The sequence below is a fragment of the Periophthalmus magnuspinnatus genome, chromosome 6 (assembly GCF_009829125.3).
Source record: "Periophthalmus magnuspinnatus isolate fPerMag1 chromosome 6, fPerMag1.2.pri, whole genome shotgun sequence".
Taxonomy (NCBI): domain Eukaryota; kingdom Metazoa; phylum Chordata; class Actinopteri; order Gobiiformes; family Gobiidae; genus Periophthalmus; species Periophthalmus magnuspinnatus.
Window position 1 is genome coordinate 17,842,492 of NC_047131.1, and position 26,608 is coordinate 17,869,099.

Sequence of the window (26,608 nt, forward strand, 5' to 3'; positions counted from 1 at the left end):
CAAAAGCCCATTTCCTAGTTTGATTCTGCTATATGAAAGGTTAGAATTTTAAACCTAAATACCTCAGAATTACCCAGAAAGCAGATACAACCTTATAATTCTCCGATGAATGAAATATCTGTCTGAAGGGAGTACACTGACTTGTTCACAGGAAGTAGTGGTTATTAGTTAAGTCTATTGGGCAACACCAGTTCGTCGTAAAGTGCTATCTGTTCTATGACGTTTCCTCTTGTGATTGCACTACCGTTTTAAACCAGCAGGAGTACATGTTGAGTATTACATATGTTAGTTATGTTACCAGGCTGGGGGTCGCAGTAGTCCACAGTGTATCCCTCCAGCTGCATTAGTTCTTGGGGTTCTGCCTTCTTCTCTCTGTAGCTGCACATGGCAAAGGTGTACTGGCTCACCTGACAGGAGAAAACAATAAGTATATACATTTAAGGCAATGGTTTACAAACTATTGTCACTAAATAGCACAAGACAAGATCTAAACCAGGTCTTTAAGTGCACTGTACTGGATTTGTAATGCCTTAAAAATATAGAAAAAAAAAAAAAGAACTACTTCATTTGAAACAGTTTCCAGTGGTTCAAACTTATCCCTCACTTTTCAAATGCATTCATAGCATCCTAATAATTCACTGGTTATGAGTTTCTAAGCAAATTTCACAACTTTCAGAGGCCAGAGTGGAGTGCCATCATGCTAATGCTAACATCATCTAATATCTGTAGATTTTTTTAACATCTGCAGCTTTTTTATCAATAGCATTGCAAAAATCAAAGGTATACTGTCCAGACCAGGCTTGCATGTGTTTGTCTCCAGTAGGTTAAACTACTGCAACGTCCTGCTCACTAGCCTCTCCAAACGAGCATTAAAACAGCTGCAGTACATCCAGAACACTGCTGCTCGGGTCCTGACTAGAACCAAGAAGTACGAGCACATGCGTCTTGTGCTCAGGTCTCTGCACTGGCTCCTGTGGCTCAGAGAATAGACTTTAAAGCTGCTCTGCTCATGAACAAGTCTCTCCATGGCCAAGCACCAAAGTACATCTCTGACATGTTAGTGCCATATGAACCATCTCACACTCCAGACTTCAGGGACAGGCCTCCTGCTGGTGCCCAGAGTCAGGACTAAACTGTGCATATGACTGAAAGGTTTTTATTCTGCACTCTTCTCTTTTAATGTTAATTTTACAATGATTATTTATGTTTTGATGGGTGTGATTTTAATACTTTTCCTATTCTGTAAAGCACTTTGAATTACTTTATGTACGAATTGTGCTATACAAATATAAACTTGCCTTGACTAGTATGATAACATCACACCTGCATTACCTGTTTGGTTTTGGCATTTTCACCTTAAGAGCTGCTTTTACAATTTCTCTGTATTGCAGCAAAACAAATTTCATTTTATTACATTACAAAAAAAAATAATAAAAAAAATCAGGTACTCTCTCTTTAATATGACTACACCAGGTCCAAACAAGGGCTAAAACAGGAACACATAATTGCTACAGTAGTAGACTGAAGAAAAAAATGTAAGACCCTAGAGGAATAATTTTTGGAACTTAAACGTACTTATTAGATTTAGACTAAATGCACTAATCCACAGGGGAAAATACTTGGACACAGTAGCACAAAAACACATTATGAAAACAACATTACATTAAAATATCAAAGCTAAATAATAGTAATAAAGATGCTAAATGGTAGTAAAAGATATAACGCAACAGCAATGTACAGATTAGCAGCGCCTACAATGAACCCTGAATGTTTTAAACCAATGAAAGGCATAGTATTAACATATTTGTCCTTGGTCCAGCTCACATGACAGATCCTTCCTCATCGACTCACCTGAACAAGAACAAAATATCTTCGTTTCCAGCGTTTCCAAACTCTCTGACCCAAAGCGTAGAGATATCTGTAAAACACACAAAATCACATTAAGAAACACTTTTCTTTTAAATGCAACAACAGCAGTGACTTTCTGCATCATTTTCATCTCATTTCCACTTTAATGTCACTTTAGATTTCATATGAGTTTAGTTGTTCTTACAAACTTCATAAAACACATAATAAAACACATGCAAACCCATATTGTTTGACTTTTTAACCATGTACAATGTTAAGATTAAGACTAAGATTAAGACAAACTAAACAGAAAAAAACAATGCTAGCTAGAAAAACACTATGATATGACAGTAATTGAGCAAATTGGGAAAGAAACTGCTATATTTTTTTTAGATTTCTGGCATAAAATACCAGTTCATCAGAGCTCCATTAAAATCTGTTAAAACAAAAAGAAAAAATAAAGAAACAAACAGCTGCTTTAAGTGCATACGACAAGTTAGATTGCACAATTCTCTACCTAACTTTGAGCAAAATTTGTGTTTCCCCAGTACATATACGGTCTAAATAAGTCTGCTTCATGTGTTTTATTGTTTGATAATCAGGAAATGCGTGTTAGCATGGTAGCTATTGTTACCTTTACTGTCACTGGTCTCCGTACTGATCTCTGAGAACTTTGAAAACTGCTTAGAAACTCTTTGCAGTGAATAATTTTGATGTTTGAAATGCATACGTTAAGTGAGGAATAACTTTGGACCACCGCAAACAGTTTAAAATTTACAGTTTTTTCACGTTTTAAGACTGTAAAAATTAGGTACAGCAGCGTCAACATGATTATATTTAAGATTTACTTAAAAAAAAAAACTTGCTTAGCTTGAAACTCTTGGTGAAGTTTATAATTTTACTTCCTGGTTGGACATGGGCAGCTGATTCAAAAACTGTTACCAAACTGTATACTGTATAGGTGGCTAGTACTCAGTTACATGAGTAGCTTTTGGACTAAATTGTACTTTTCAGAGTACTTTTCTAGCACCATACTTTTACTCTTACTTGTATAAAAGCTATGGTTACTTTTCCCACCGTGAGTAAGTCTACAAGTGACGAAAGCTTTATGGTGACAATATGAAATCAATTGAACGTTTGTGTTTCTTGCACTGCTCCTTCAGATAAAATTTTGTATTTATCTTACCAATTTTTTTGCTGTATTTAATTCATGTTTTGTTCTTCCAATCACATTAACCTTACATTATAAATCAGACAGACACTCTTTAAGTTACTCTTACTTGAGCAGTACTTTTCCTGCATACTTTTTCACTCTTGCTTGAGTAATTTCTTTGTTACGACCCGACTCATGTGACTGCAACAAACACAGGGAGCGGACAGGACAGGTTTTAAACTCTTTGCTGGAGTGTTAATTTGATCATTTACAATAAGTATCTGCAAATTACGCTAAAGTCCTAAAGTGGCGATGAGCTGCGGGTGCGGTGAGGTGGAGTCGAGCCAGAGGAGCGGTGGGTGGGTCCCTTTTATAGGCGGGTGCGTGCGCTGGGCCCCACTACATCCGGGTCACCTCCCAAAACACACATTGTTATCATTATTAATAAAAAACATAGTAAAACAGGAGCCATGGCATCTTGCACCACTACTTTGTACTTCTACTTATACATTATTTTGAAGTAAAATTACTCCTACTTGAATACAATGTTTTGCTACTCTACTCACCTTGGGTATACCTTAAACAGAGCTTGTCTAATTTACGCAATTTACATTTTAAACTGACTAAGATGGAATATTTTTTCAGGACACGCTTTGATTATTGCAGCTATTCACATTCCAATTTCATTTTCATAGCTATATTATTCTTGCAGCTCTACCCTTGAACCAGTGTCGCTCCGGCCGCCACTGCAGCCGACTGTCAGCCTTGAATCCTGCCCCTCTCCAACGCTTCAAACTGAAAAGCACAAAGCGGTTGGTCAGCGCGTTTGAATGGGAGGTGGGAGAATGACCAGCGTGGCCTTTCCGATCAATGCGTGCTCCGGGCGGCTTAAAGCGTGGGACTCACACAAGTGCAAGTGAGGAAAATCAATGTGCTCCAAGCCCCTGCCTCAGCCCTATAGTCCAGTCCAGTCAAGGCTGTCTGCGAGGAAGAGGAGGAGGAGCTGGGACAGTCTGGAGAAGTGAAAACAAGCTGTTACGGGGGATATTTGGTTTATGATGCAGACAGGGGCTGTAGTCAATTAATGGGTTGGTGGCGTCAACTAATTGTTTTATTTAGATAATAGGATATAAGGATTTATATGGGACAACAGCAGAAAGGAGAAGTTAGTAGGTGAGAGTCAGCAGATTTGGTATTTTTGGTTATTTGTATGTAAAAACAGGCAGATTAAACACACAGATTCACAAATTTAATCTGTATTTTGTAAGTGAAGATATGAAAAATTTCAAACTTAATTGCAATACTAAGGGATAGACTCGATACAGATTCTGATACCGCACTAGAATGTGATTTTCAACATTAAATGTAAGTAATTCCTTTTATATTTCCATGTGGCCTTATATCCGTGTAATCCCTCTGCCGTCCAGGTGGGTTTCATAGTGGTACATGGGTGTGTACTCGTCTATATGGTCTTATAGTTGTTCTGATACAGCTCAAAATCATTCTAAAACTATTCAGGAAAGGTTCATTTTGGTCCTGTCACTGTGACTTTTTATTGATACCTGCTCAATACCTGATTGTATCTAGTTTCAACTCTAGTCTTTATATAAACACACAATTTCCTAATATCCTGGGGGAATAGTTGTTTATGCATGAACTCCAGTGCAGTCAGGATCAGATACATAGAGACAGGTTAATAGTTTTGACACACCCCTTTTTAGTTGACTAATTAATCGGCAGCAGGACCAAGAATTTCATTAATCGACTGCAGCCCTAGTGTACAGTAACTAATTACAAATGCTCACATTACTGTAAATGATTAGAATTTCGGGGTAATTGTACTACTGTAAGTATACTTCTACCACAGACACTTCTGGACATGAGCAGCAGATATGACATATGTAGAAGTAATTTTATAACTGTTACCTAGCAACCATAATGTTAACAAGGGCCAAAACTTGTCAAATTTACACAATAGTTATGATTAGACTAAAAATAAATGTAGACTTATAGTAAATGAATTAAAACAAATGCATTTTGTTAAGTGAAGGTTTGGGTTTTTGGATAGAATGTTCAGTGTTGATTACGTATGTAGAGGTATCCTGTAGATTTCTCTTCTACTTCCTGTTTTTTTACTCTTGTCAACTTTTTTTTCCCCCCATACAAACTGCCACCAAATGAAGTCAGAATTTGAAAAACATGAAAACCTGTCATATGCACTTTAAACATCCAAAGTACATGATTCTTGCTTTTCATAAAACTGATCAATATCCAACGTTTAGCTATTACAATTCTTAAACGTTATTTGCAAATGCCAATTATTCATTATCTATTTTCATCCCAATAAAAACAAACATACATGCCATAAGTTCAGATGCATTCACAAATGAGAAGCAAAGTTACAAAGGAATAGTCAAATATGAAGTTAAAAAAGTTTGTAATTTATTATTATATTATTATTTGTAATTCCATGTCATTGTCCATAATTTTTTGAACATTTTCTGAATCATTTCTTTGAATATGTAAATCCTTTTTGGACTTTGGACTCATCACTGATAGACTGAATGTGCTTTTGAAATTCACTTAAATGTCAAGAATTTGATTTTTTTTTTTTAAAGAAAAGAAAAGGTTGCCTTTTTTGTAAATGTATTAACTTGTGTTTTCTTTTGTTCGTGTCACAAGTTAAAGTAAGAAATACAAAGCATTTGTAATAAACCTAAGCTTGAATAGACTGTGCTAATCAAGGCCATGATATTTAAATAAGTCTTACAAAGATGAGGCTGACTCGAGGTGCCACCTGGAGCAGGTAAAAGACAGATGGTGACTGTGTGCTGAGGTGCGCTGGAGTGAATGTTGAAGTTTAGGCCTGAAACTGCAGAGACTGAAACTGTGCAAGTGAAGTCCAATACTGAATCCTAGTGGAGAAAACAACAACAACAACTTCCACTACTATACAAGACATCATTTTTAGTGCAATGGAGATTCAGTAAATGTATTTCAATTTTTATTTTATTTTTTTTACTTTTGGGGCATGGGGCTAAGAATTTGTTAATTTATCTAACAGGTTCACAGAATACTATTGTTGCAGTTAAAACATTGCAATCAACACAATGTTCTGCTTATTCAGTTCACTTCATTGTGCTTCACACAAAAGTCAACACAATAAAAACAAACACTAAATACTTAATTTTTGACCTCTAACCCCAACCTGTTACTATCATAAATTGTTCCCAGGATTTTAAACATGATCTCGTGACGCAAAGAACCCCAAACCTCCACTCCACCTGCGGCCACAGACAGACTTTCTTTATTCATTCTGACATGCTGAAGACTTATCAAATTAGTTAAAATTATAATAATTTATTTTTTCTTCAAAACTTTGTAAATCATGTCATCTTCAGGAAAAAATCACACATGGAAAAGCCAGACATGAAAAAAAATCAACGCTGTGGCGCCATCTCCTGGTACAAAATAATAAAAATTGAACAAAGAGACACTTCAGACAGCCAAACATGCACAGATGCAACAAAAATGATTCATACATGCAGATTTGATCCATTTTAGATTAACAAGGCAGGGACGTTCTTAATCGATAACATATACTGTATGTAAATCTGTTAATTCATATCTCAACTGAGCAAAGTTACACCAAATTATATAAAGCAGTCCTACTTCTCCCTCTTAACCAACAGAGGGTACTGTCGCTCCACACAGCTAAAATGTCCCCTCCTCAAACTCATCAGCTCTTCATTTTCATGCCACGGTGTTTTTTTAATTCACTTGACTTGCTCTGTCATTTTTAAACGAGTGAGAAATGACACAATGATCAGAGGTGATGCAGTTAAAACAAATTGTGGCCTAAACGGCATAAATAACGAGCCTGATTTAAATACAAAAAGAGGTAGCAAAAACATGGGGGTAGTATTTAATTAGACATGGCCTGTATGTAACTTTTCTGTTGTTTTATTGGAAAAAATATATATATACTTTGACAAACCTACAGTCTTAAAGTGAGGGGACTTGCCTCTCCACAAACTTGACCTGTAAAATTGCCTGGTGGAGTCACTACATCAAAGTATATTTACCATACCACCATTTATCATGCTGTGTAACATTCAGGAAAAGCAATATAAACTCCATGAAGTAGCTGGGCTCTTTACCAATAAAGTTACATAGTGCATCTTTAAAGCCCCACTATGTAACCAAAAAATAGACAAATAAATGTGATTTTTGTTTTATGTGTTTACTGAAAAACTCACAAAAGCATAGCACGCTTACTGTGAGTGGGCTTGCATCTCCACAAACCCGATACACCTCATCACCTTGGGAGTATGGTGATGTGCCACCTCCAGAAAGTTGTAAAAGTTGTGAAGTGACGCACAAAACTCACCCACTGTGCTTCATGTTGGGAGGCTTATCCATGCGAACGGCCAGTTTGATCTTCAGCTCCGAGTCCTGACTGTTTTTGGGGACCACCATCCGATGAAACTCTGCCTGTTTGGGCCCGTTGGTTGTGGGGTTTAAGACCACCTGTGGGGAGGGGGCCAGAGAGGTCAGGAACGGGAACAAAAAACAGTCGAAGAACAGAATCCTTAAACATGCTTTACCCTTTCACGTCATAGCAGTAACGCACCTTTTTCTGCCCTGATGTGCAATGTCAATTATTATAGGACAATTAATGATTTAGTGTCACAAGAACAGAAAATGGTGTAAAAAGAATTAGGAAAAAAAAATACAATAGATAAAAATATGTCTGGAATTGTTCTGAAATCACTAATGTCTAAAACAAACCCAAATTGAATCATTAGTCTGTCACAGCACTGGCCCAATGTGGAGTTTTTTTCAGCCAATAGTGTTATGCAATATTCATCTTGCTGTTGTGACCAATATTATGTATTTGGAATGTAACAAGGATCACAAATTAAAATAAAGTTTTAGTAAAGCTCAAAAGTTAATGCTTCATTTTAGTAAAAAAACTAAATTGACACGTTTGAAGCCCTGGATACAAACTAGGGATGACACATGCGCTACTCTGTGATATTTGATTCAATGATGAAAAAAAAAAAAAAGCAAGTCGACTCTAATCTTAAAAGTACTGTACCTGATTTTTTCCATGTATTTGGCAAAACACGTGTTGCCCCAGTACAGATATATTGTATAAGTAACTCTTGATGTCAAAATAAGTCCACTGTGCACTGTCTGCATCTAATTATTAAGTGTTTTATTGTCTTATAATCTGGAAGTGCGTGTTAACATGCTAGATGGTGTTAGTTTTACCGTGATGTAAAACTCCACTCTGGCCTGTTGTGACAAGTTGTGACAAGTGCTTATAAACTCATAACGATGACTAATTTGGATGATCAGAATGCATACGTTAAGTGAGGAATAACTTTGGATCACTGCAAACTGTTTAAAATGAACTAGCTCTGTTTAGGGATGCACCAATCCATTTTTTTCAATTCTGATACTGATATCGATAGTTTGGTTTTTGATTATTAACCAATATAAGTGTATTTCACTGACAATGACATTTCATTTCCACCAAAACACAGTTAACTCATTACAAAATTGATCCAGTTGTGTTATTTGTCCAACAAGTAACTGCTTAACAGATAAAAATTGCCAATAAATATTCTTATTGCTTCCAATAAAAGAACCAATATCATGAAACCAATACCCAATTCAGGATAAGGTGCCAATATTTGAGATACTAGGACTGGTATCGATCCATCCATAGTTGTGTTTTCACATTTTTAAGTAAAAATCAGGTGCAGCGCCTTTAACTTCTGTGTCTTTTCCCATTCAATTTCAGCCAAAGCTCGTGCACATGCAGTTTGTCAGCGGGTCAAATGCACAGGGTTAGTGGGTTGTACAGAGGAGGAGCACTGACCCGGCCCAGCTCCTTGTCCTCCAGAGCCAGGACGCCGGTGCTCTCAGTGAACAGCTTCACTTTGACTGAAGGCAGCGGGTGAGTGGTCACAAAGTCGCCCTGTGTGCCCCACCTGAAACACACGGGGAAAAGTACATGAAATACACAATGTTTGGGCACTTGAACAGGTATAACAAAGGATTACACGCTCTGAAGTATGACATACAGCTCAAGAAGAGCTAGATGATAAACGTTAATATCACCCTAAAGCAAATTTGTATAGTATTTCTATGAACATGAGCTTACAATAAATAAAATTAAACACTTATTGAGTCGTAGAAGTCATTTATTCAGGCCTCTCCAGCTCAAATCAAAGTAGAGAAAAATAACACAAAGATCCCCACAAGAAAAAAGTATCAATGATGAATATTAATGCCCAGAAATGTATAGTAATTATCGTGATAGGCTTAAGTATTTTTAAAAACTGATCTGTTCACAAACCTAAACCCCCAAAATGACCATGTAATCCAACAGCAAAATGAAACTGAACCCTATAATATTTTCAAGTGTCAAAATGTGTACTTTATTATTTTTTATTTGACCAATTAATTGTGCCATTTGATTTAATTGAACTAAAATATATTGTTTTCATTAAAATCACAACTTAAATACCACGTCATTATCTGTTAAAATAGAACACCACTGTATAAAGTGTATTCATAAGGGAGTACTGCTAGACTACATGAATATCTCACTTGTTTGCTGAACTTTGACAGAGCAACTTTTAATACAAGGTCTCATGATTGTATAAGTCTTAAAAAGAAGTGAAATGGGGAAAAAAACTGGATACTTTGGTGCCACTAATGCACTTTAATAAAATGCTAAACATTTATAGTCACACCTGCACCGTTTTTTAATGTTTTTAAATGGATGTATGTACTTATTTATTTGTATTTTTTCTGTATTTGAACGGGGCGCCTATGAAAAGGACAGTCTGAGTGCTCTCATTGGGCTCTCCCTGTATAAATAATGATAAATAAATAATTACATTTTATATTCATATGCTGAAATGATCTCGTGACCCCCTAAGAACCCCTGATTTATTTCCCTATTAGTTATGCATATTAGAAACAGATAAAAGGAGAAAAGCAGTGTAAATGTGGTTAAAAGTAGCTTCTAAGTGGGTGAGCTGTGTTGTGAATGGCTTGGAGCAATTTGAGCATAGAAATGAAGATGTATGGACTATAATAACACAGATAACATCCTGCAGTGAAACCTCTGAAGAAGAACTTATACGTGAATTATACTACTATTTACACCGAAATCAATATTCAAAAATGATTCAAAACTCAAAATAGTTAAGCATAATATCCTGTGTAGGTCCATTTTTGGCCAGATAGTGTCTAGGTTTAAGATCTTACATAACGATAATGAATAAAACTGTTGGTATAACTTTACTGCACTGCACTTTTAACAGCCTTAGTGAGAAGAACAGCGCAATTTAGACCTATAAGTTTAAGATAACCTTTTATACTGCAGTTATGAGAAAAGGTTTTCATTAAAATCCAATAATACCTTGCGATTTACTAATTCAGTCGTCACAGCTGCCCTGGGGCGAGGTGCGTGAGGTGTTTTGCTCATAGATACAATAATAGGTTGGGCGGTGAACTTCCTGACCACTGCCTTAATTAAATCTGAACAAAGATTCAATTGGACATAATTAATACTCCAACTTCTCACTCTAACTCCTTAATTACATAGTTAAGTATTAAATTCTTATAATTTTGTGTCATCAGTTCCGTCATTGCTTTCATCAGATAACCACAGTAAAGTGAAGAGTTTATCATGACACTGCTGTATGCCGAGCGTCACGGGGTCCAGTTTGTAATGAGACTGGCCTTTCACACGCCCCGCCTTCGCACCAGCGCTGGATTTTATTAGCTGTGAATCGCCACAACACATCCAATTAGCGTCTCGCCTGTTCACCTGCCGACCCCGGGAATCCTGACCTTCACTATAATTAGCCCGCGCCTCCATAACTCACGCACTTCTATCGGCAGAGTAGTTAGCAATGATTACAAGGACAACATGATTAGGGCTGATTACGCCACTGTCCCGGAGCACTGATGGACTTTAATTATCGGAGCTTTTCATTAAAACGATGGTGTAATCAAACGAAACGCGGGGTACAGGTGTGAAAAGGTGTCCAGGGACGTACTTCACACGTGATGGAGTGAGGTCAATATGGAAGTGAAATTAGGTATTGCACAAAGACAAAACAGCCAATTTAAAGCGACGCTGACAATTATCCAATAGACCAAGTACAAGTTTGTTTCCCCTTTTTTTGACTGAGGGAACGGGTTTACTTTTTAAATTGTAATACAAGTGTAACAGTTTGTTTTTATCCATAGCATTCTACAAGTGCGTCATTAGACAAGACTATTCAGCACTTTACCCATATTGAGATGTGTGGTTGATAAAAAAAGTTAAATAAAAAAATCACTGACATGGACAAAGTAAATACAACCATAACTTATAGTGGAAAATGGTAAAATTGCAGTAAAATTAGCAGAGGTGAGTAGAGTAGAGTAGCCAAAAATTGTACTAGGAGTAAGAGCAGCGTTACTTCAAAATCATATTGAGTACAAGTACAAAGTAGTGGTCGAAGTAATTACTCAAGAAAATGTATGAAAAATGTATTTGGAAAAACTGTACAACTGTCTGATTTATAATTTAAAGTGAATGTAATTTGAAGGACAAAACATTAAATAATGCACAAAATCTGGTATTTTGAAAGGATACACGCAAAAACAAAAAACAAAAAAATATCTGAACGAGCGCTGCAAAAAATACAAATGTTCAAATCATGTAATATTATCAACATAAAGCTTGTGCCACTTGTAGACAGGCAAAAGACTGTTGCTTCAATAAAAATATTAGAAGTAAAAGTACTCTTAGTAAATGTAACTGAGCACTACCCACCTCTGCAAATTAGTAAAATAACATTCACTTTGGATAAACTAAATAATTATGCTTATACACAACTTAAAACATACCTTGTGGCGCTTCAGAAGGACGACTAATACAAAAACATTAATTCCGCTCTGTGTCAACTTTTCTGCTTTTGCATTTTAGTGTCTTTTTCAATATCAAACTAATTTGCACTAATGGCTGTTCAAATCAATCAAAACTTTATTTGTATAGCACTTTTCATAAATACTCAATGTAGAACAAAGTGCTTCACACAGAAACATATTGGCAACAGCAACTTATGTATCAAAGAAAAAAGAAAACTAGATTTCAAATAAAACAGGCCTACAGTAAAAAGAAACAACTATTACTATCTTTATATTATGGAATGTTCCGTAGCATTTCATTCATCTGACTGCTCTGAAATCTTTGCAATAACACCACTGTCCATCTTACATTTTTCAAAACAAACGCACTGAATAGTAACATTGTTTTTCCCACCGACGTAGTGGCCATATCACATTCTCCTCAAGGTTAACCCAGCTTTGACAGATAAAAATCCCGTTAAAAGCAGTCGTGTCTGTCATCTCTGAACCATTAGCACGTCGCGTCCAGGCGGATAGTGTCACCGTGGGCAACAGGAGCAGCACCCCTTGCATCTTGTTACTGTGGAAACTGAGAAAAATGAAACCTGGAGGCGGGGCTTTGAGGAACCAGAGAAAGGGTCATTTGTCATCTGTAAGACATGGCTAAATGGTACGGTTCTTCAGAAAGGCTGGTAATGGGGTGGTGGTTGAGTTTTGTGCAAAAAGCAATGATTGGTGAGAAGAACAGAGCAATTTGGAGGTATAGGTTTGTTCATTTCGCAAGATAACCTTTTATACTGTAGTTATGAAGAGAATTTATCGTAAAAAACAGAAGTAGCTAGGCCTGGTGATGCACTATTTCGGTTGTCAGAGCTGCCTTGGGGTGGAGAAAGAGAAGAGAGGCTGCCAATCTGTGCCATCTGCCCTTCCAACAAGGTGGGTGAAGTGTTTTGCCCATAGACACAACAATAGGTTGGATGGTGAACTCTTTAACCACTAAGCCACAAAGAAACTGAGAGGTTAGTTCTTCTCTAGTTTGTTGAAAGTTCTTTTTATATTTCCTTTCAGTCTAACTTTTGTGTTCACCTAAGGCCAGTCATTTGATCCTGATTGAATGACCAATCCCGACGCCCTGCTCCATCTATAATTTAAATCAGTCTTGTATAGCTGACTTGATTTTAAAACGCAGTACTCCCATCTCTAATGCAGGTACATAACTCTTAATAACTGTTGTTGAGCTGATTGTGTTATAACTACGCACAGGTAAGACATAAAACTTGCTTTCTAGAAAACTTTAAGATAGCTGTAAGGTAAGAAAACACGCTTAGAGCTCAGTAGAATTAGGTAATTTAGAAACGACTTTAGAACGGTGTACTGTATTTGTAATGATTTACCTTTTGTCTGCACCTGCCCAAGGACTGCAGATGAAAAGTAGCTCTGTTTGTACACAAGTATCAAGCAAAATCGACTATTTGGAGCTTTCTACCATGTTAAAATGTTACTCCCTCATGAAAATATGTCTAAAAGGGTTTTATATACATGTTCGTGCATGTTTGAGTGATCTAGTGATCTCAGTCGTGCTCTATGTGAACCCACAGTTAGCAGTTCGATCCTGTAGTAGCTCCCACACTACACTACAACTTCAGAATCCAGATGAATGTGCTAAGCATGTGTTAGCAATTAATACCCCATAGAACTGCAATACTCCCTCTTTCATAAACTAACTTCATGACCATATTAGACCATAAATGCCAATTAACCTTTGGGACTGACAGCAGGACAGCGACAGCCCTGCAGTTTGAGGGAGTTATATTTTGGTTCTTTCTCAGCGGGTTTACTGTCTGAAGCAGTGAGAGAGGAGTGGAGTTTGTTATCGCTGAGGCCACAGTGTCAGCTCCGTAGACTTCTGCTGGGTTATATAACTGCCTTGTCTATAACAGTAACTTTACACTAGTGTCTGTGGAGGATGGGGACACTTCCTAGTTCCTATATTACATAAGACTATAAACTGTACAATCTGATATACAGGAGGTGCAGGCTGCCTTTGGAACTATGTCAAATAAGGATACAATACAAATGTGAGTAGAGCAGCCAAAGTAAAAGTAACGCTACTTCAAAATAATATTACTCAAGTAGAAGTACAAAGTAGCAGTCCAGTCCTACTTAAGTAAGAGTAACTAAAAGAGCAAAGAGCATAAAGCGTTTGTCACGTGTAGATGACAGATGAATCCCGACATCCCTCTGTGTGTCGTGTACTCACTGTGGTCTGGAGGCTTCGGCCTGGTCCGTCTGCAACTTCTCTCCCCCCTCCACCTCCATCGTGCAGTAAACGATTCTGTTTGGAGCCACCGACTTCAGGCCTTGTACCTCTATGATCACTATCTGTGGACAGCAAGAACAACAAGAAGACAAGAAACAAGGGTTGTCAAAAATATCAAAAGTAAAAGAGCACATAGACTAGTATACACCCACAGACCGCTGTGGAGCCTAATGTTGATAATTACATCTTATTGTCGAAAGAAAGAGTGTTTTTATTATCATCTTGGTATCAGAATCGGTATTGAGTATCGAGTCTATTCCTGAGTATCGAAATTGAGTTTTGTATCATCATGACAACACAACAAGAAACAGTCAGATTTCATGTATAAAGGTGGATTATCTAGTCTAGTGAAATGATAAAACAGCATGGTGACAGTAATAATAGGGATGCAAGATTATTCACAATCAAACCGAAATTGCATTTAGAAAATCAAAATGGCTGCAATTTTTGACATACCCTCCACAAATAAAAAAATATCCGGTCTTATTCTGCATGAAAAACTGCTAACTCTGTACAAACATGTTCTGAAATGTGATTCCTGTATTAGTTTGTCCATTCCCATTTCAGTCTTTTTTTGTGAGTTCTGTTTTTTTTTGTGTTTCAGTTGTGAACTTTGAAGCATGTTTGAGTAATCTAGTGATCTCTCCCGGGCCCTATTCGAAATTTCCTTATGGTTAACAGATTCTTATTAGAAAAACTTACAAATATAATCGCAATTGCAATCACTGTCAGAAAAATCATAATTATATTTTCCCAAACCTTTCAGCGTTCTACATTTAAGAAGTTCAGATTTGATTATTTCAGATGGAGGGCACAGGCCATAAAAATATATATAGGAAAGAAATCACCACACAGAAAATGAATACATGTTGAGTCCTATCAATATTTGTTGGGGATTTGGTTTACAAAATTGCTATATTAAAATGGTTGAGCCAGTGTACTTGAATATAGCTGCAACTTTTTGAGGCTTAAGTGAAAAAAGTAATTTCACCTTAGTTAATTTGTGCTGGCAGAGGAGACACTGAACTTGTCAGTTTTTGTATTATGTGGATAGGCAAAATTAGTCATAAATCAGGCAAAAACATGTTAAAAAGCCAATTAAATGACAGACCTGACCTTTTGAACCTACACAAGTGTTCATGCTAATAACTTTTTCTTGTCTATGTCCAAATTAAATGGACTTACATGGTTAAAGGTGTGCAAGTTTTCTGGTGGAGGCTCCGGCACCTATTTGTCTCATAAAAATCTTATTGCACTGCCTGAAATGTTTCACAGTATGACTTTAAACACATCTGCAACTTGAAAGTGGCTAAAGGAAGTTCATATAGAAAGGAGGCTGTGGATAGACCTGTCACGAAGTTCGATATATTGATGACGTAAATATAGACGATAAACAATAATACTGAAACTAATTTATGCCACTGACACGACAACCCACAACAAAGAGCAGATTTAAATCACAAAAACTATTCTACACATCTACAATCCTGTTAAAAATCATGAGCAGCAATAAACAAACAGCTGAATGAAACACTTAAGTGCTTAGTTTGCATCTATAATGGGTCATAGAAGTTATTTATTCAACCCTTTATGGATTAAATCTTATCATATAGCCAAAAATAACAAAGAAATTCCCAGTAGTGCAAAGAAGAAGCACACAAGAATAATATTAACTCCCAAAAATATTGTTCCAGCTTTCATATACTGAACGATATAGTAATTATCGTGACAGGCCTAGTTATGGGTCCAATCTGCATCTTTAACTGTGGATGATAGAAAAAATAAGACTGGGAGCACATTTAACTGGCCTGTGACTGTTCTGTGTTGTCTTTATGTAATGTTCTCTAATTGTCTTCTCTCCAACAACAGATGGAAATTTGCATCTTTGCTATAATCTGGTTTATTTACATTGTTATAGCAGATGTTCAGTGATATGCACTTATCAAATATAAAAGTTCAAGTTCAAGTTTATCCAATGAATATACAAAATAAACATATAAACACTCACAAGCATTGCCAAAAAATGGTTTGGTTGTGTCATGGTCAAAATAAGTGTGATAAACAATTATATCATGATCATTATTAAAATCACTGACAGTTTAACAATGTTGTCGAGATGAATCATTGTAATTTTAATATTATAAAAAAGTTCTATATTTAATCAACCGTTATAGTTTTGTACATTGTTATAAGTAAAAACAACAATGATCTAGAAGATATCATCACGGAGAAGTCGTTTTTTTTGGAACATTCTGGTGATACAGTGATGATTATCTTTGTTGCCGATTACCAGGATTATATAAAATCTCCCAAGAATGAGATTACTGTTTATTGTCCCATCCCTTTGCCACCGATTTATCTCCACATCGATAGATTCATTTGAAGCCTGTGGAACTTTCCGGGCAAAACAATAGCACCTCCATGGAGAATAGAAGGTTTCTCCGCCAGAAAAGTTACACAACTCAACCCTATAAATAAACAATAACATAAATCATACATCATTTTGTGGTGTTCCTTTTTGTTTCATCAATCCTGCAGCCATTCGCCCATCACCACAAACGTTTAAATGGAGGTACCATGCCACTATTGTCACCTATGATTTTTTTGTAATATTCTTCCAGTCAATATTAAAAAAACACAATAACATCTCCTTGAAGAATAGAAGATTTCTGACTCTCCACCATAGACTGTATAAAGAAGTGGACAAAGCGAGTGTGACGTCATCCATAGTGTTTGGCTCCAGTCAAATGAAGCTCATCGAGGCGAGCAGTTATAGGGACGAATTTGGACTAAATTACTAAATAATTCCTGCATCCATTCACCAGTCCCCACATCCTAGTATATTAAAACTTAGCATGCCACTATTGTCACCTATGATATTTTAATATTCGTCCAATCACCTCGATACTAAACGACAGCACCACGTCAGACTTGGACAGGATATCTCCCTCGTCGCCCATGTCTAAGAAGGAGTTGTTGAGTGAGGAGCGTTTGAGCTTCTGTTTAAAGTCTGGGCCTCCTTTAGACACCGGTAAACTCTCCAGATTAGCCATGAGCAGGTTCACGGACGACCTCAGCTCCTCCACGTACAGGGCCTCCATGTCCGGGGACACCAGCTTCGGGTACCTCCGCTCCTGCAGGCATAGACACGACGGAAACAGCTTTAGAAGACAAAAGTGCAGGGGATTTGCATTTTCCTCATGGTAAGAAAGTTATAAGGTTTATTAGCTATGTCTTTTATTAAACAATACAAGTTGTAGGCATGTTTACATTTAATACTGCCACTACAAAAGAAAGATTGACCCTAAATAAACCACCTTTTCCATTACACCTGCATGCTCGGTGCAAAAGTTTAATGTCGTAATATGGAACAGTCCAGGTAATGCAATAACATCTCCATGGAGACAAACAGGTAACAAACTGTACACCAGAATAGTTACAAATTACACCTATGTTTATATTTTAAATAAAACATGTAATGTAAATGATTTGATGTAAATAAATAGAAAAAGTTGACACAGTTTTAAATAGGGTTAATTGCCTGGTTTCAGACAACATCACAGCATTCTATAGGTACTACAATACTATTTATTATTTTCTGTTGTAATAAAACCAGTTCTTGGGTCTAGTCAATAATAGAAATGATCAGATTCAACATTTATGCATCTGCCTTTTTAATGGCGTCATATAGAACATTCCAGGCAATGCTATAACATCTCCATGGAAACAAATAGGTGGTAAACTCTCCATGTTAGTGCCATATGAACCATCTCACACTTTGAAAACCTCAGGGACCGGCCTCCTGCTGGTGCCCAGAGTCAAGACTAAACAGTGTTTCAGTTTTATGCAGCTAAAACTAAAAAAAAGTTTAAATCCAGACTCAAAACTATTCTGTTTAGCTGTGCATATGACTGAAAGGGTTTTATTCTGCGCTTTTCTCTTTTAATGTTAATTTTATGATGATTATTTATGTGTTGATTTGTTTGCATTTTGATTTTAATGTCTTTCACACTTTGAATCACTTTGTGTATGAATTGTGCTATACAAATAAACCTGCCTTGCCTTTCAGATACTTCATGACAAAGTGCAATGCAATCAATAGGAAAAACTGGTATGACAACTATTGCAAACTTCAAATACTTTGGACCTTTTTTGACTGGAAGATAACTTTGAGCAAAAGAAATAACTTACAGTGATCCAAAGGTATACATATCCACCCTTTTTCTATGTTGCCTTACCCTTTACCTACAGTCAAAAGTGGACCGGTGTTTGGTCTTACCCTGGCAATCTTTTCGGCCAGCTGCAGCCTCCCGTCCAGTTCTCGTCGAATCTGCGCCGCCTGCTCATCCACGTTATCTAACTGAGACACAGAGATGGAGGTCAGCCGTGTCACACAAATCAATACTGCCCATCAGCCATAAAAGACAGCACACAGAAAGAAGGGATTTTTAATGTGGATGTAAGGTTGAAAGTGCTTTGCTTGATTTTTCCCCTAAAAACGTAAAAAAAACAAAACTAGTTCATTTTAAAATTCATCCTAAGCATCCTAATTATTCACTGCAATGATTATAAGTGCGTTTATAAGTGTGTTTCACAATTTTCCGAGGCCAGCAACAAGCAACAACTAGCATGCATACAGCGCACTGAATGGAAAAAAATAATTAAGATTAAGGTACACTTTATTGCCCACGCAGGGAATGTTGTCCTCTGCATTTGACCCATCCTTCAATGCCGCCGGAGCTAAACGTAAGTAAAAAAGATTCAGAAGTGAGAGACTTAACCAATGTTTATTCATACACATTTTGATTCTGATGGAAGGAATGAGCAAAACATTAATTATACAATGTCTCAAGGTTTGTTGCATTGTTAGCGAGACACAAAAAACGTATACAAAATATATAAAACAACTTTTTCAATTGATTTGTAATTGCAAGTTATATTTAGCTTTCAACTACAGGCTATAAGGAACAGGTATCCACACTTCAAACTCCGCTTTTGCAGCCAGATGTTTGTAATCAGAAACACATGGCTGTAATCAGGACAGTTCTTTGTGATGTTATCAAGCACTTAAAACTGCAGTAGCCTTTGGAGCCTGGACGCACAAAGTTTTTCACAAGAAAGCTGCAAACATACCTAGCTTGAACTATAATCACTACTAGGTATCAGTCGACAAAGCTATTAAAACACTATGTACAATTTAGTAGCAAAAAAAGTTGATTTAGTGTTTAGTTCCATTTTTAGCTCAGTCCTTAAAAATAATCAACAAAAAGCTGCTATTAGTATCATCCACTCGACCCAACCCCTAAGTCTATCTAAAGTTAATTCCCACACAAACACAATAATTAGCTTGTTTCAAACTGTCAAAGATGAAAGAGACGGGCTGTGAGGTGACAGTCTGACAGGCCATCCCAAATCAAACGCACCCTTTTGATTGACCGCTAATTGTTGCTTCGATTTGGCAAATGCAACGTCTCCATTTCAGATAAAGACAAGCAGAACGTCCCGCCACTGAGGGGTTGACATAGAGATTAGAAAATAACTTTGACGACTGAAAATGTAATTGTATCTAACACGGAGCATGTCAGGGCTGAGAGGGTTTCTAAATGTAGATAGATTGTTTTGGTTAAAATTAGTTTCTATTTTAAAGTCGATTGGAGGTTTTCAGTCGTTGGAGTTGTCGCATACTACGCCTCTGTCATTACAAAGGGGCTAGACAGAATTTCCTGATGTGAAACTCTACTATATTTGTCAGATTGCTGTAAAGTCAGATGAAACTGAACTTTAAGAGAGGTCTTAAGGTCACTCAAAAGTTTCTTATACAGAACTAAGACTTTTAGATGGATCTATACAATAAGTGTATCCTATAGGCCCAAGTCAGAAACTGATCTAAATGGCTGTCTTCATCATTCAATTGAGCTAAAATGGAGAATTGTATGTAGGCCCATGATGTCATACATTATAGCACAAAAGGGAAAAAAAAGAGGTGATAATCAATTTGTCTAGTTAGGCATGTTGTTGGATGAGAACCTTGAAGCAACTGCCTGTGACTATCCAGGGAACTGTTTCTGTTCAATATCACCATGTGAGGAGATAAAAATAATAATTATAAGAATAATGCATTTGATTTATACAGTGCTTTTCTGACAATCACATACACTTAACACTGCATTATTCATACACTCCTGTGATGGTGATGGCAAGCTACAACTGTGATGTACACAGCTGCCCTGGGGCAGACTGACAATAGCAAGGCTGTCAATGTACTCCAACCACCACCAACACTCTTGCATACCCCACATTCATGTGAGTTTGCAGTAGAGCCACTGCTCTGCAGTGTCCCGTCTAAGAACTAACCAGACCTCGTCTTGATTGGCTTCCAAGATCTGATGAAATTGGGCATTGACAAACAGGTTTGATCATCGAGTCTCCATCAAATCAAAACTAGCTGTAAAAGAAGATACACTGTGGTCTGCTAATCTACACCATTTGAACACAGAAATATCATTCACAGCCACAAAAGAGTCTGCATTGTTAAGAAGAATACAATCTGACAATTGCTGACTTGTACTTTCCAAATACGTCTAACGGGATCAGTAGAGTGAACACTTGTGAACCAAAAGCATGAAGTGAATGTGGTTTGCTGAGTGGGCTGTTTTACATATCACTGATGAACTTCTGAAGCTACAAAGACAGATAAAGAGGACTTGACAGAGAGCGAGAAAGAGGGGGGGGGGGGAGTGAGAGAGAGGGGGAGAGAGAGGGAAGGAGGGAGGGAAAGAGAGCAGGAGATGAAGAAAAAGAGAGAGAGAGAGAGAGGGGGGGGGGGGGGGGGGGGAGTGTTGCTTCCGGCCAAATGGTGGAGTACGGCTCAGATAAGAGAGGGGCTGATAACACGCGTCATACAGGCCCAACTAAATCACTCATCAGGGGCTTTAGACTGGAACAGACTCCAGATTTAGTAGGGAAAAGACCACTGCGAAGAGCAATCTAATGGAATCTGCAGAGATTGGGATGTGACCAAATTGAATATCTCTATCTGATTGCTTTAAAGGTGCAGTATGTGATGGAGAGATGTTTTTGCATGTGCCACAGTATGGTACATTGAAAAACATGCATTCTACACTGAACAGGATCTGACTAGTAACTTGGCTTGTTGGCGTCTACTGCTTCATGGTGACTTAGTGGCTAGCACTCTCACCTCACAGACAAACAAATTACTAAGTGGAGTTTGCATGTTCTCTCTGTGTCAGGGTGGGTTTTCTCTGGGCACTCTGGTTTCCCCATCAACTCAAAACCTGCACCATAAGTAAAATTCTCCGACAGTTTTCCCCGACGGCATAGTAGGATGGGTCAAATGCAGAGGACAAATCTCTCTATGGGGACTGTAAAGTGTACCCTTAACTTTATACTTCTATTAAAATGGATATAGATAAGTTGGATCAGGGGCGGTAGACTGGGGGGTAAAAGGTACTGTTCACCCAGGATACTACCCAGGGCCCAAAATTTGTTGCTACACTCCTGAGTTGAAAGGAGACAAGTAGGTACTGTACCCTTCATGAGAAAAGTTACATAGTTCCCCTTTAAACAGGTAGTACCTTCATTCTTCATATAGAAAAATCCTATAGAGCAAGGTCCAAGATTACTGCGTTAACCCTACACAGAATCTAAACTTATAAATTCTCTCACCTGTGATTAAAAGTGTGATTTTGTGTTTTATTCCTCTGTGAAATGTGTATTTGCTGCGGTTCTCTCTGATCAGTTTTAGTTTTCATCTTCGAATCGTCTTTAATTAGTGAAGGCTAATATTTCAAAACATCGCAGGCCCGTCGATCTGACCTCAGCAGACCCAGTCCTCTGTTGTCATTCCAGTGTGTGTGTGTGTGTGTGTGTGTGTGAGAGAGAGAGAGAGGAGTGTTATAGCGTCTGCCCTTGTGTGGTCCTTCACACACTGATCAGGGACTTCATCAGCCTGTCTGAGCCTCGGGACACATCTCATTATGCGACCCAGACAGAGAGGAGGAAGAGGAGGAAGAGGAGGAAGAAATACCGGCTTTGTTTATACACAGGGAATACGATTGAAAACTGTCACAAAGCAATCACACACAGTTGTAAAATGGTTGTTTGAGGTTAGAGTTTCGGCTTTTGCTGGAGGGTCTGCCACCTGCTGGTCTCCATGGAGATGCTATTAAACTTTGCTCAAAAATACTCTGAAAAACATGCATTCTTAGTGTGTGAGCGGTGTCGCCTTTACGCAGATGTGACCTGTAATGTGACCTGATGGCAAAGCAAAAACATCTCTAAGGATACAAGCAGGTGGTAGACCTTCCGCCAGAAAAGTTACATAGTCCACCTTCTTTGTAGTGATATACTTGCATAATAACTCATTTCAAAACATAGGTCAACTGGAGGTCAGCTAAATGTCTATAGCTAAAATTATTATTATTATTATAGTTTTAGGTTGATGTAGTAACTGGAACACCTGGAGAACACACGAATCAAACCCAGGAGCTGTGAGTTAAGAGCGATAACCATTCACCCATTGGACAATCTGTTTAAAGGCCTGTACCCGATTTCAAACCAAGAGCAAGAGACATGTTTTAGTTTGAACTTTTAGCCCCGCCCACTCAGTCCTTTCTATGACACTGCACCATGAAACAGAGACAGCTGTCTGGGATGGGGTCATGCTGTTGTTTCCTAATAGTTCTCCAATGTCTGCCTACTATTTGCTTTTATATCAGTCTTGAACCTGCATCATGACAGAGAATCAAGTGTCTGGGATAGTGTCAGTCAGTTGGTTTATCTGACTGGGTGAAAAAGGAGGCTCCGATAGCTTTCTTATTAGTTAATACCTGAGTAGATGTCATGTAAAATTTATAGATTACAGACTCTACATTTTTGTTACAGGCTTTTTAATCAAGTTAAAGAGAGGGGAAACAACATATTTATATCACCATGTTACCTTTTGTTGTTTTAAAGATGCTGTATTCACCAAAAAAACAATGTATTAGCAGGTTTTATAAGTTTTGATGATCCGAGTCTCCCCTCCCTTTGCTCTCCATGCTAAAACACTCCTCCATTCAGAGCACCATCACAACACAGTCGACACAAATCCCTCTAATGAAGCTACTGCACATTACACCAGGTTTGTCAAGTTGCTGTGTACAGTTTATATCATATTTCTGTATATTTATGGAGAATAGTCAAGTGGGAGCGTGGGTGATGTAGGTTTATGGGTGGAGCGTTGCACAGAATCTTATATTAAATCATAAGAAGGGTTCGAATAGGGCACAAGCACACATGGTTGACATATAAAACCAATTTATGCATGTTTTTGATGAGGGAACAACATTATAACATCATAAAAGCTTAAAAAAAACCAACATTTTTGAATAAAACCCCCTCTTTAACATTATGATATCAATTGACTTCCTTGTGACCAATACTTCGACATGATTATGACTCTCAGTGATCCTGCAGGTGCAATTTTAGTCCAGTTTTTGTCTGAGGTTTGAAGATGAAAAGGACTTTATTCCTGTCACACCCCCGGACTGACAGCGGGAACTAAAATTACCAGCCCGAGGGAGGAGGAGACTGGGCGATGGCGGCGCTCTGGCTTTGTTACCATGACTGCTTTTATGTGCTTTTGGTGGCTGCGTTTTCTAATTCTGTAACATTTCTATGACAACCGGTTGTGACAAGGAGCAGTTAATAACACTGGTCAACACTAAATTTATTGTCTAAGATTTTTTAGCTGATTTAGGATAATTTTGATGTGCTGAATCCAAAAATCACATTGGTTTTGCTCAATCAGGTCAACGTTCTGAACTAAGCTACATATTTGTTTTTGGACGATTTTGTTTACATGTATGAGTATTTTCATGTCATATGATGCAAATTTCTGTCATATTTCTCGCTATAAAACAAATTCTGAAGATTTTGCATGTGCCAACTTATGACTAATTGTTGTTTTTTTTATATTACAAGTGAATGAAATGGCTTCGACTAGAAGATCTTGCAAAAATAAGCCTGACATATTCTGCTACATCTGCAGTGAATACACCAATGTTCCTAACAGGAATCAAGTCACAAGTTTCATAAAGCGTGCTTACCATGCTTATTTTGGTATTAAACTTGGTGACCAAGATGAAGCTTGGACACCACACATGGTATTCAAGTCATGCACCGAGTATCTGCGTCAGTGGGCTAAAGGCAAGAAGACTTGTCTGAAGTTTGGAATTCCCATGGTTTGGAGGGAGCCGACATCAATAGCTACTTCTGGGCTATTGATGTGACTGGGATCAACAGAAAGAACTGAAGCAGCCTCAAGTATCCTGACCGTGAATCAGCACGTCGTCCTGTAGCTCACTGTGATGAAATTCCAGTACCTGTCTGTGTAGAAGTTCCTGACATCAGTGACAAAGATTCCTCCAGTGTGGTTTTAATGATGATGCTCCACATCCTTTTTCCCAAAAGGAGCTAAATGTTCAGGTTTCCTGAGAATCTGGGATCACTGAGTGATGAGCAGGTGGAGAGATTCCATCAGGACATAAAAGAGATGGAGACCAGGTATCGGGGGCGCTGGGATGCAGTCATGATGGCTGATTACTGTTGGACTCTGAAGAGAGACATCCCTGCTGCTGAGCATTCAAGGGGTTCATAAAAACAGAAGTTCATGTCCTGAATTTTGCACAATGATAACATAACGTTCCAGTTTACATGTACTTATCTTTATCAATTAACATAACGTAACATTTAATTAATACATTCTGTTAGAAAACAATTTTTTATCTCCTAAAACATTTTTTGGATGAGAAATATTAAAGAAAATCAACTGATAATGTCACAAAATTGTAATCAATTTAGTCAGAAGATCGGATTTTTCAAAATCAAATTAGCATAAAAACCTGACCTGACTGAGAAAAATGGATATCATTTTTGGATTCAGCGCTGCAAAATGGTCCTAATTCAGTTGAAAAAACACAGACAACTTTCAAAAATGTTTTTTTTGTAACCCAGTGTAATCAAGGTTCGGGATATGAAGCCAACTGTACCTGAGAAAAGTGGAACCACAGAAAAGATTGTACAAGGTATTGTTACAGGTTACAGGTATTTTCAATTGTAAGAGGATGTGCAACTATTACACACAGACACACACACACATATATATGCCAAAAGTCAGATGCTAATTGACACTAAAACTAGTATCGAAGCTAGATACTCATTTGAACCTTTCCTGAATAGCTTTAGGTTGATCTTGAGCTCCATCAGAACAAGTATAAGACACACACACCCATGGACCACTATAAAACATTGACGGCTGAGGGACTGCATATATAATAATAAATAAAGTACTATTATTTCATGTTGAAAATCACATTCTTTTGTTGAAAGAGTGCGTCATCATGGTAACGGAATCAATATCGAGTATTGTTCTTTGCCTCTGCACATACAAATTGTGTTGTTGAGCCCCTGATCCTGATTCGCTGATTCAACTTACGCCAAGGCTCTAGTTGGTCATAGCTGTCCACCTGATGGGATGTGTCCATTAAAACAGCTCGTCTTCCTGTCTGTTGGTGAAGCTGGATCGTTTTTTTGCCGGCTCGCTACCCGTTTAATTGTGTCTCTTCAGTTGTTACTTAGCAAACTACAGCCACTTTTGCACTTTTGTAATTGTTTTTATTAGAAACTTTGTATAATTTTAAAAATTGTTTGCAATTAGTTAGAGTCCAATTTAGTTAAGCTTGAATTGTTTATTAGTTTTCTTTTTTAATTAATTCATTTCTTTGTCAAATATTATTCATTATCTGTACAAAATCTGACCAAATTTGGGACTTTTTTTTTTTTTTTTTTTTTGGGTTATTATTTTTACTGCCTATTTTTTTCTGTTAATTAATAAATACAAAATTAGTTAACCTTAACATCTGCTTTATTGTTACTTCCCTTGTCTCTAGCTGAGCCGGTCGTAACTGCCACATTGAAACTCTTAATTTAGCTTCCATTTCCACCAGAGAGGGGGAGGAGGGAAGAGAAGAGAGAGGAGGAGGAAGAGAGGGAGAGGCACCGAAGAGAGAGACGGCACTCGCTCCACTACCATGAAAAGAAGAGGGGGAGGAGGGAGAGAGGGAGAGGGGAGGAAGTAGAGAGAGAAGGAGAATGAGAGCGGCACAAAATAAAGAGAGAGAGAAGGAAAGAGGGACTAAGAAGAGAGATGGAGGGAGGGAGATATATTGTATGGAGAGAGTGAAGAGGGCAAAGAGAGAAAGAAAGGGTGAGAGGAAGAGAGACAGAGACATCGAGAGTGTTTGTATTTCTATTCTTATATTAATAATACCTGCAATTTTTATTATCTCCATCTGCACTTT

General features: G+C 37.6%; 1 protein-coding gene across 1 annotated transcript in view; it reads right to left on the minus strand.

Annotated features, from left to right (window-relative positions):
• The window catches only part of cadps2 (Ca++-dependent secretion activator 2), a 244,053-nt gene that overhangs the window by 95,563 nt on the left and 121,882 nt on the right, over positions 1-26,608 (minus strand). The window contains exons 4-10 of the mRNA XM_055222491.1: positions 18,526-18,606; positions 17,147-17,380; positions 14,187-14,308; positions 8,892-9,003; positions 7,392-7,531; positions 1,852-1,918; positions 299-407 (exon numbers count right to left, since the gene is read on the minus strand). Of these exons, the coding sequence (XP_055078466.1) occupies positions 299-407; positions 1,852-1,918; positions 7,392-7,531; positions 8,892-9,003; positions 14,187-14,308; positions 17,147-17,380; positions 18,526-18,606 (865 nt within the window). The remainder of the gene's footprint in view (positions 1-298; positions 408-1,851; positions 1,919-7,391; positions 7,532-8,891; positions 9,004-14,186; positions 14,309-17,146; positions 17,381-18,525; positions 18,607-26,608) is intronic.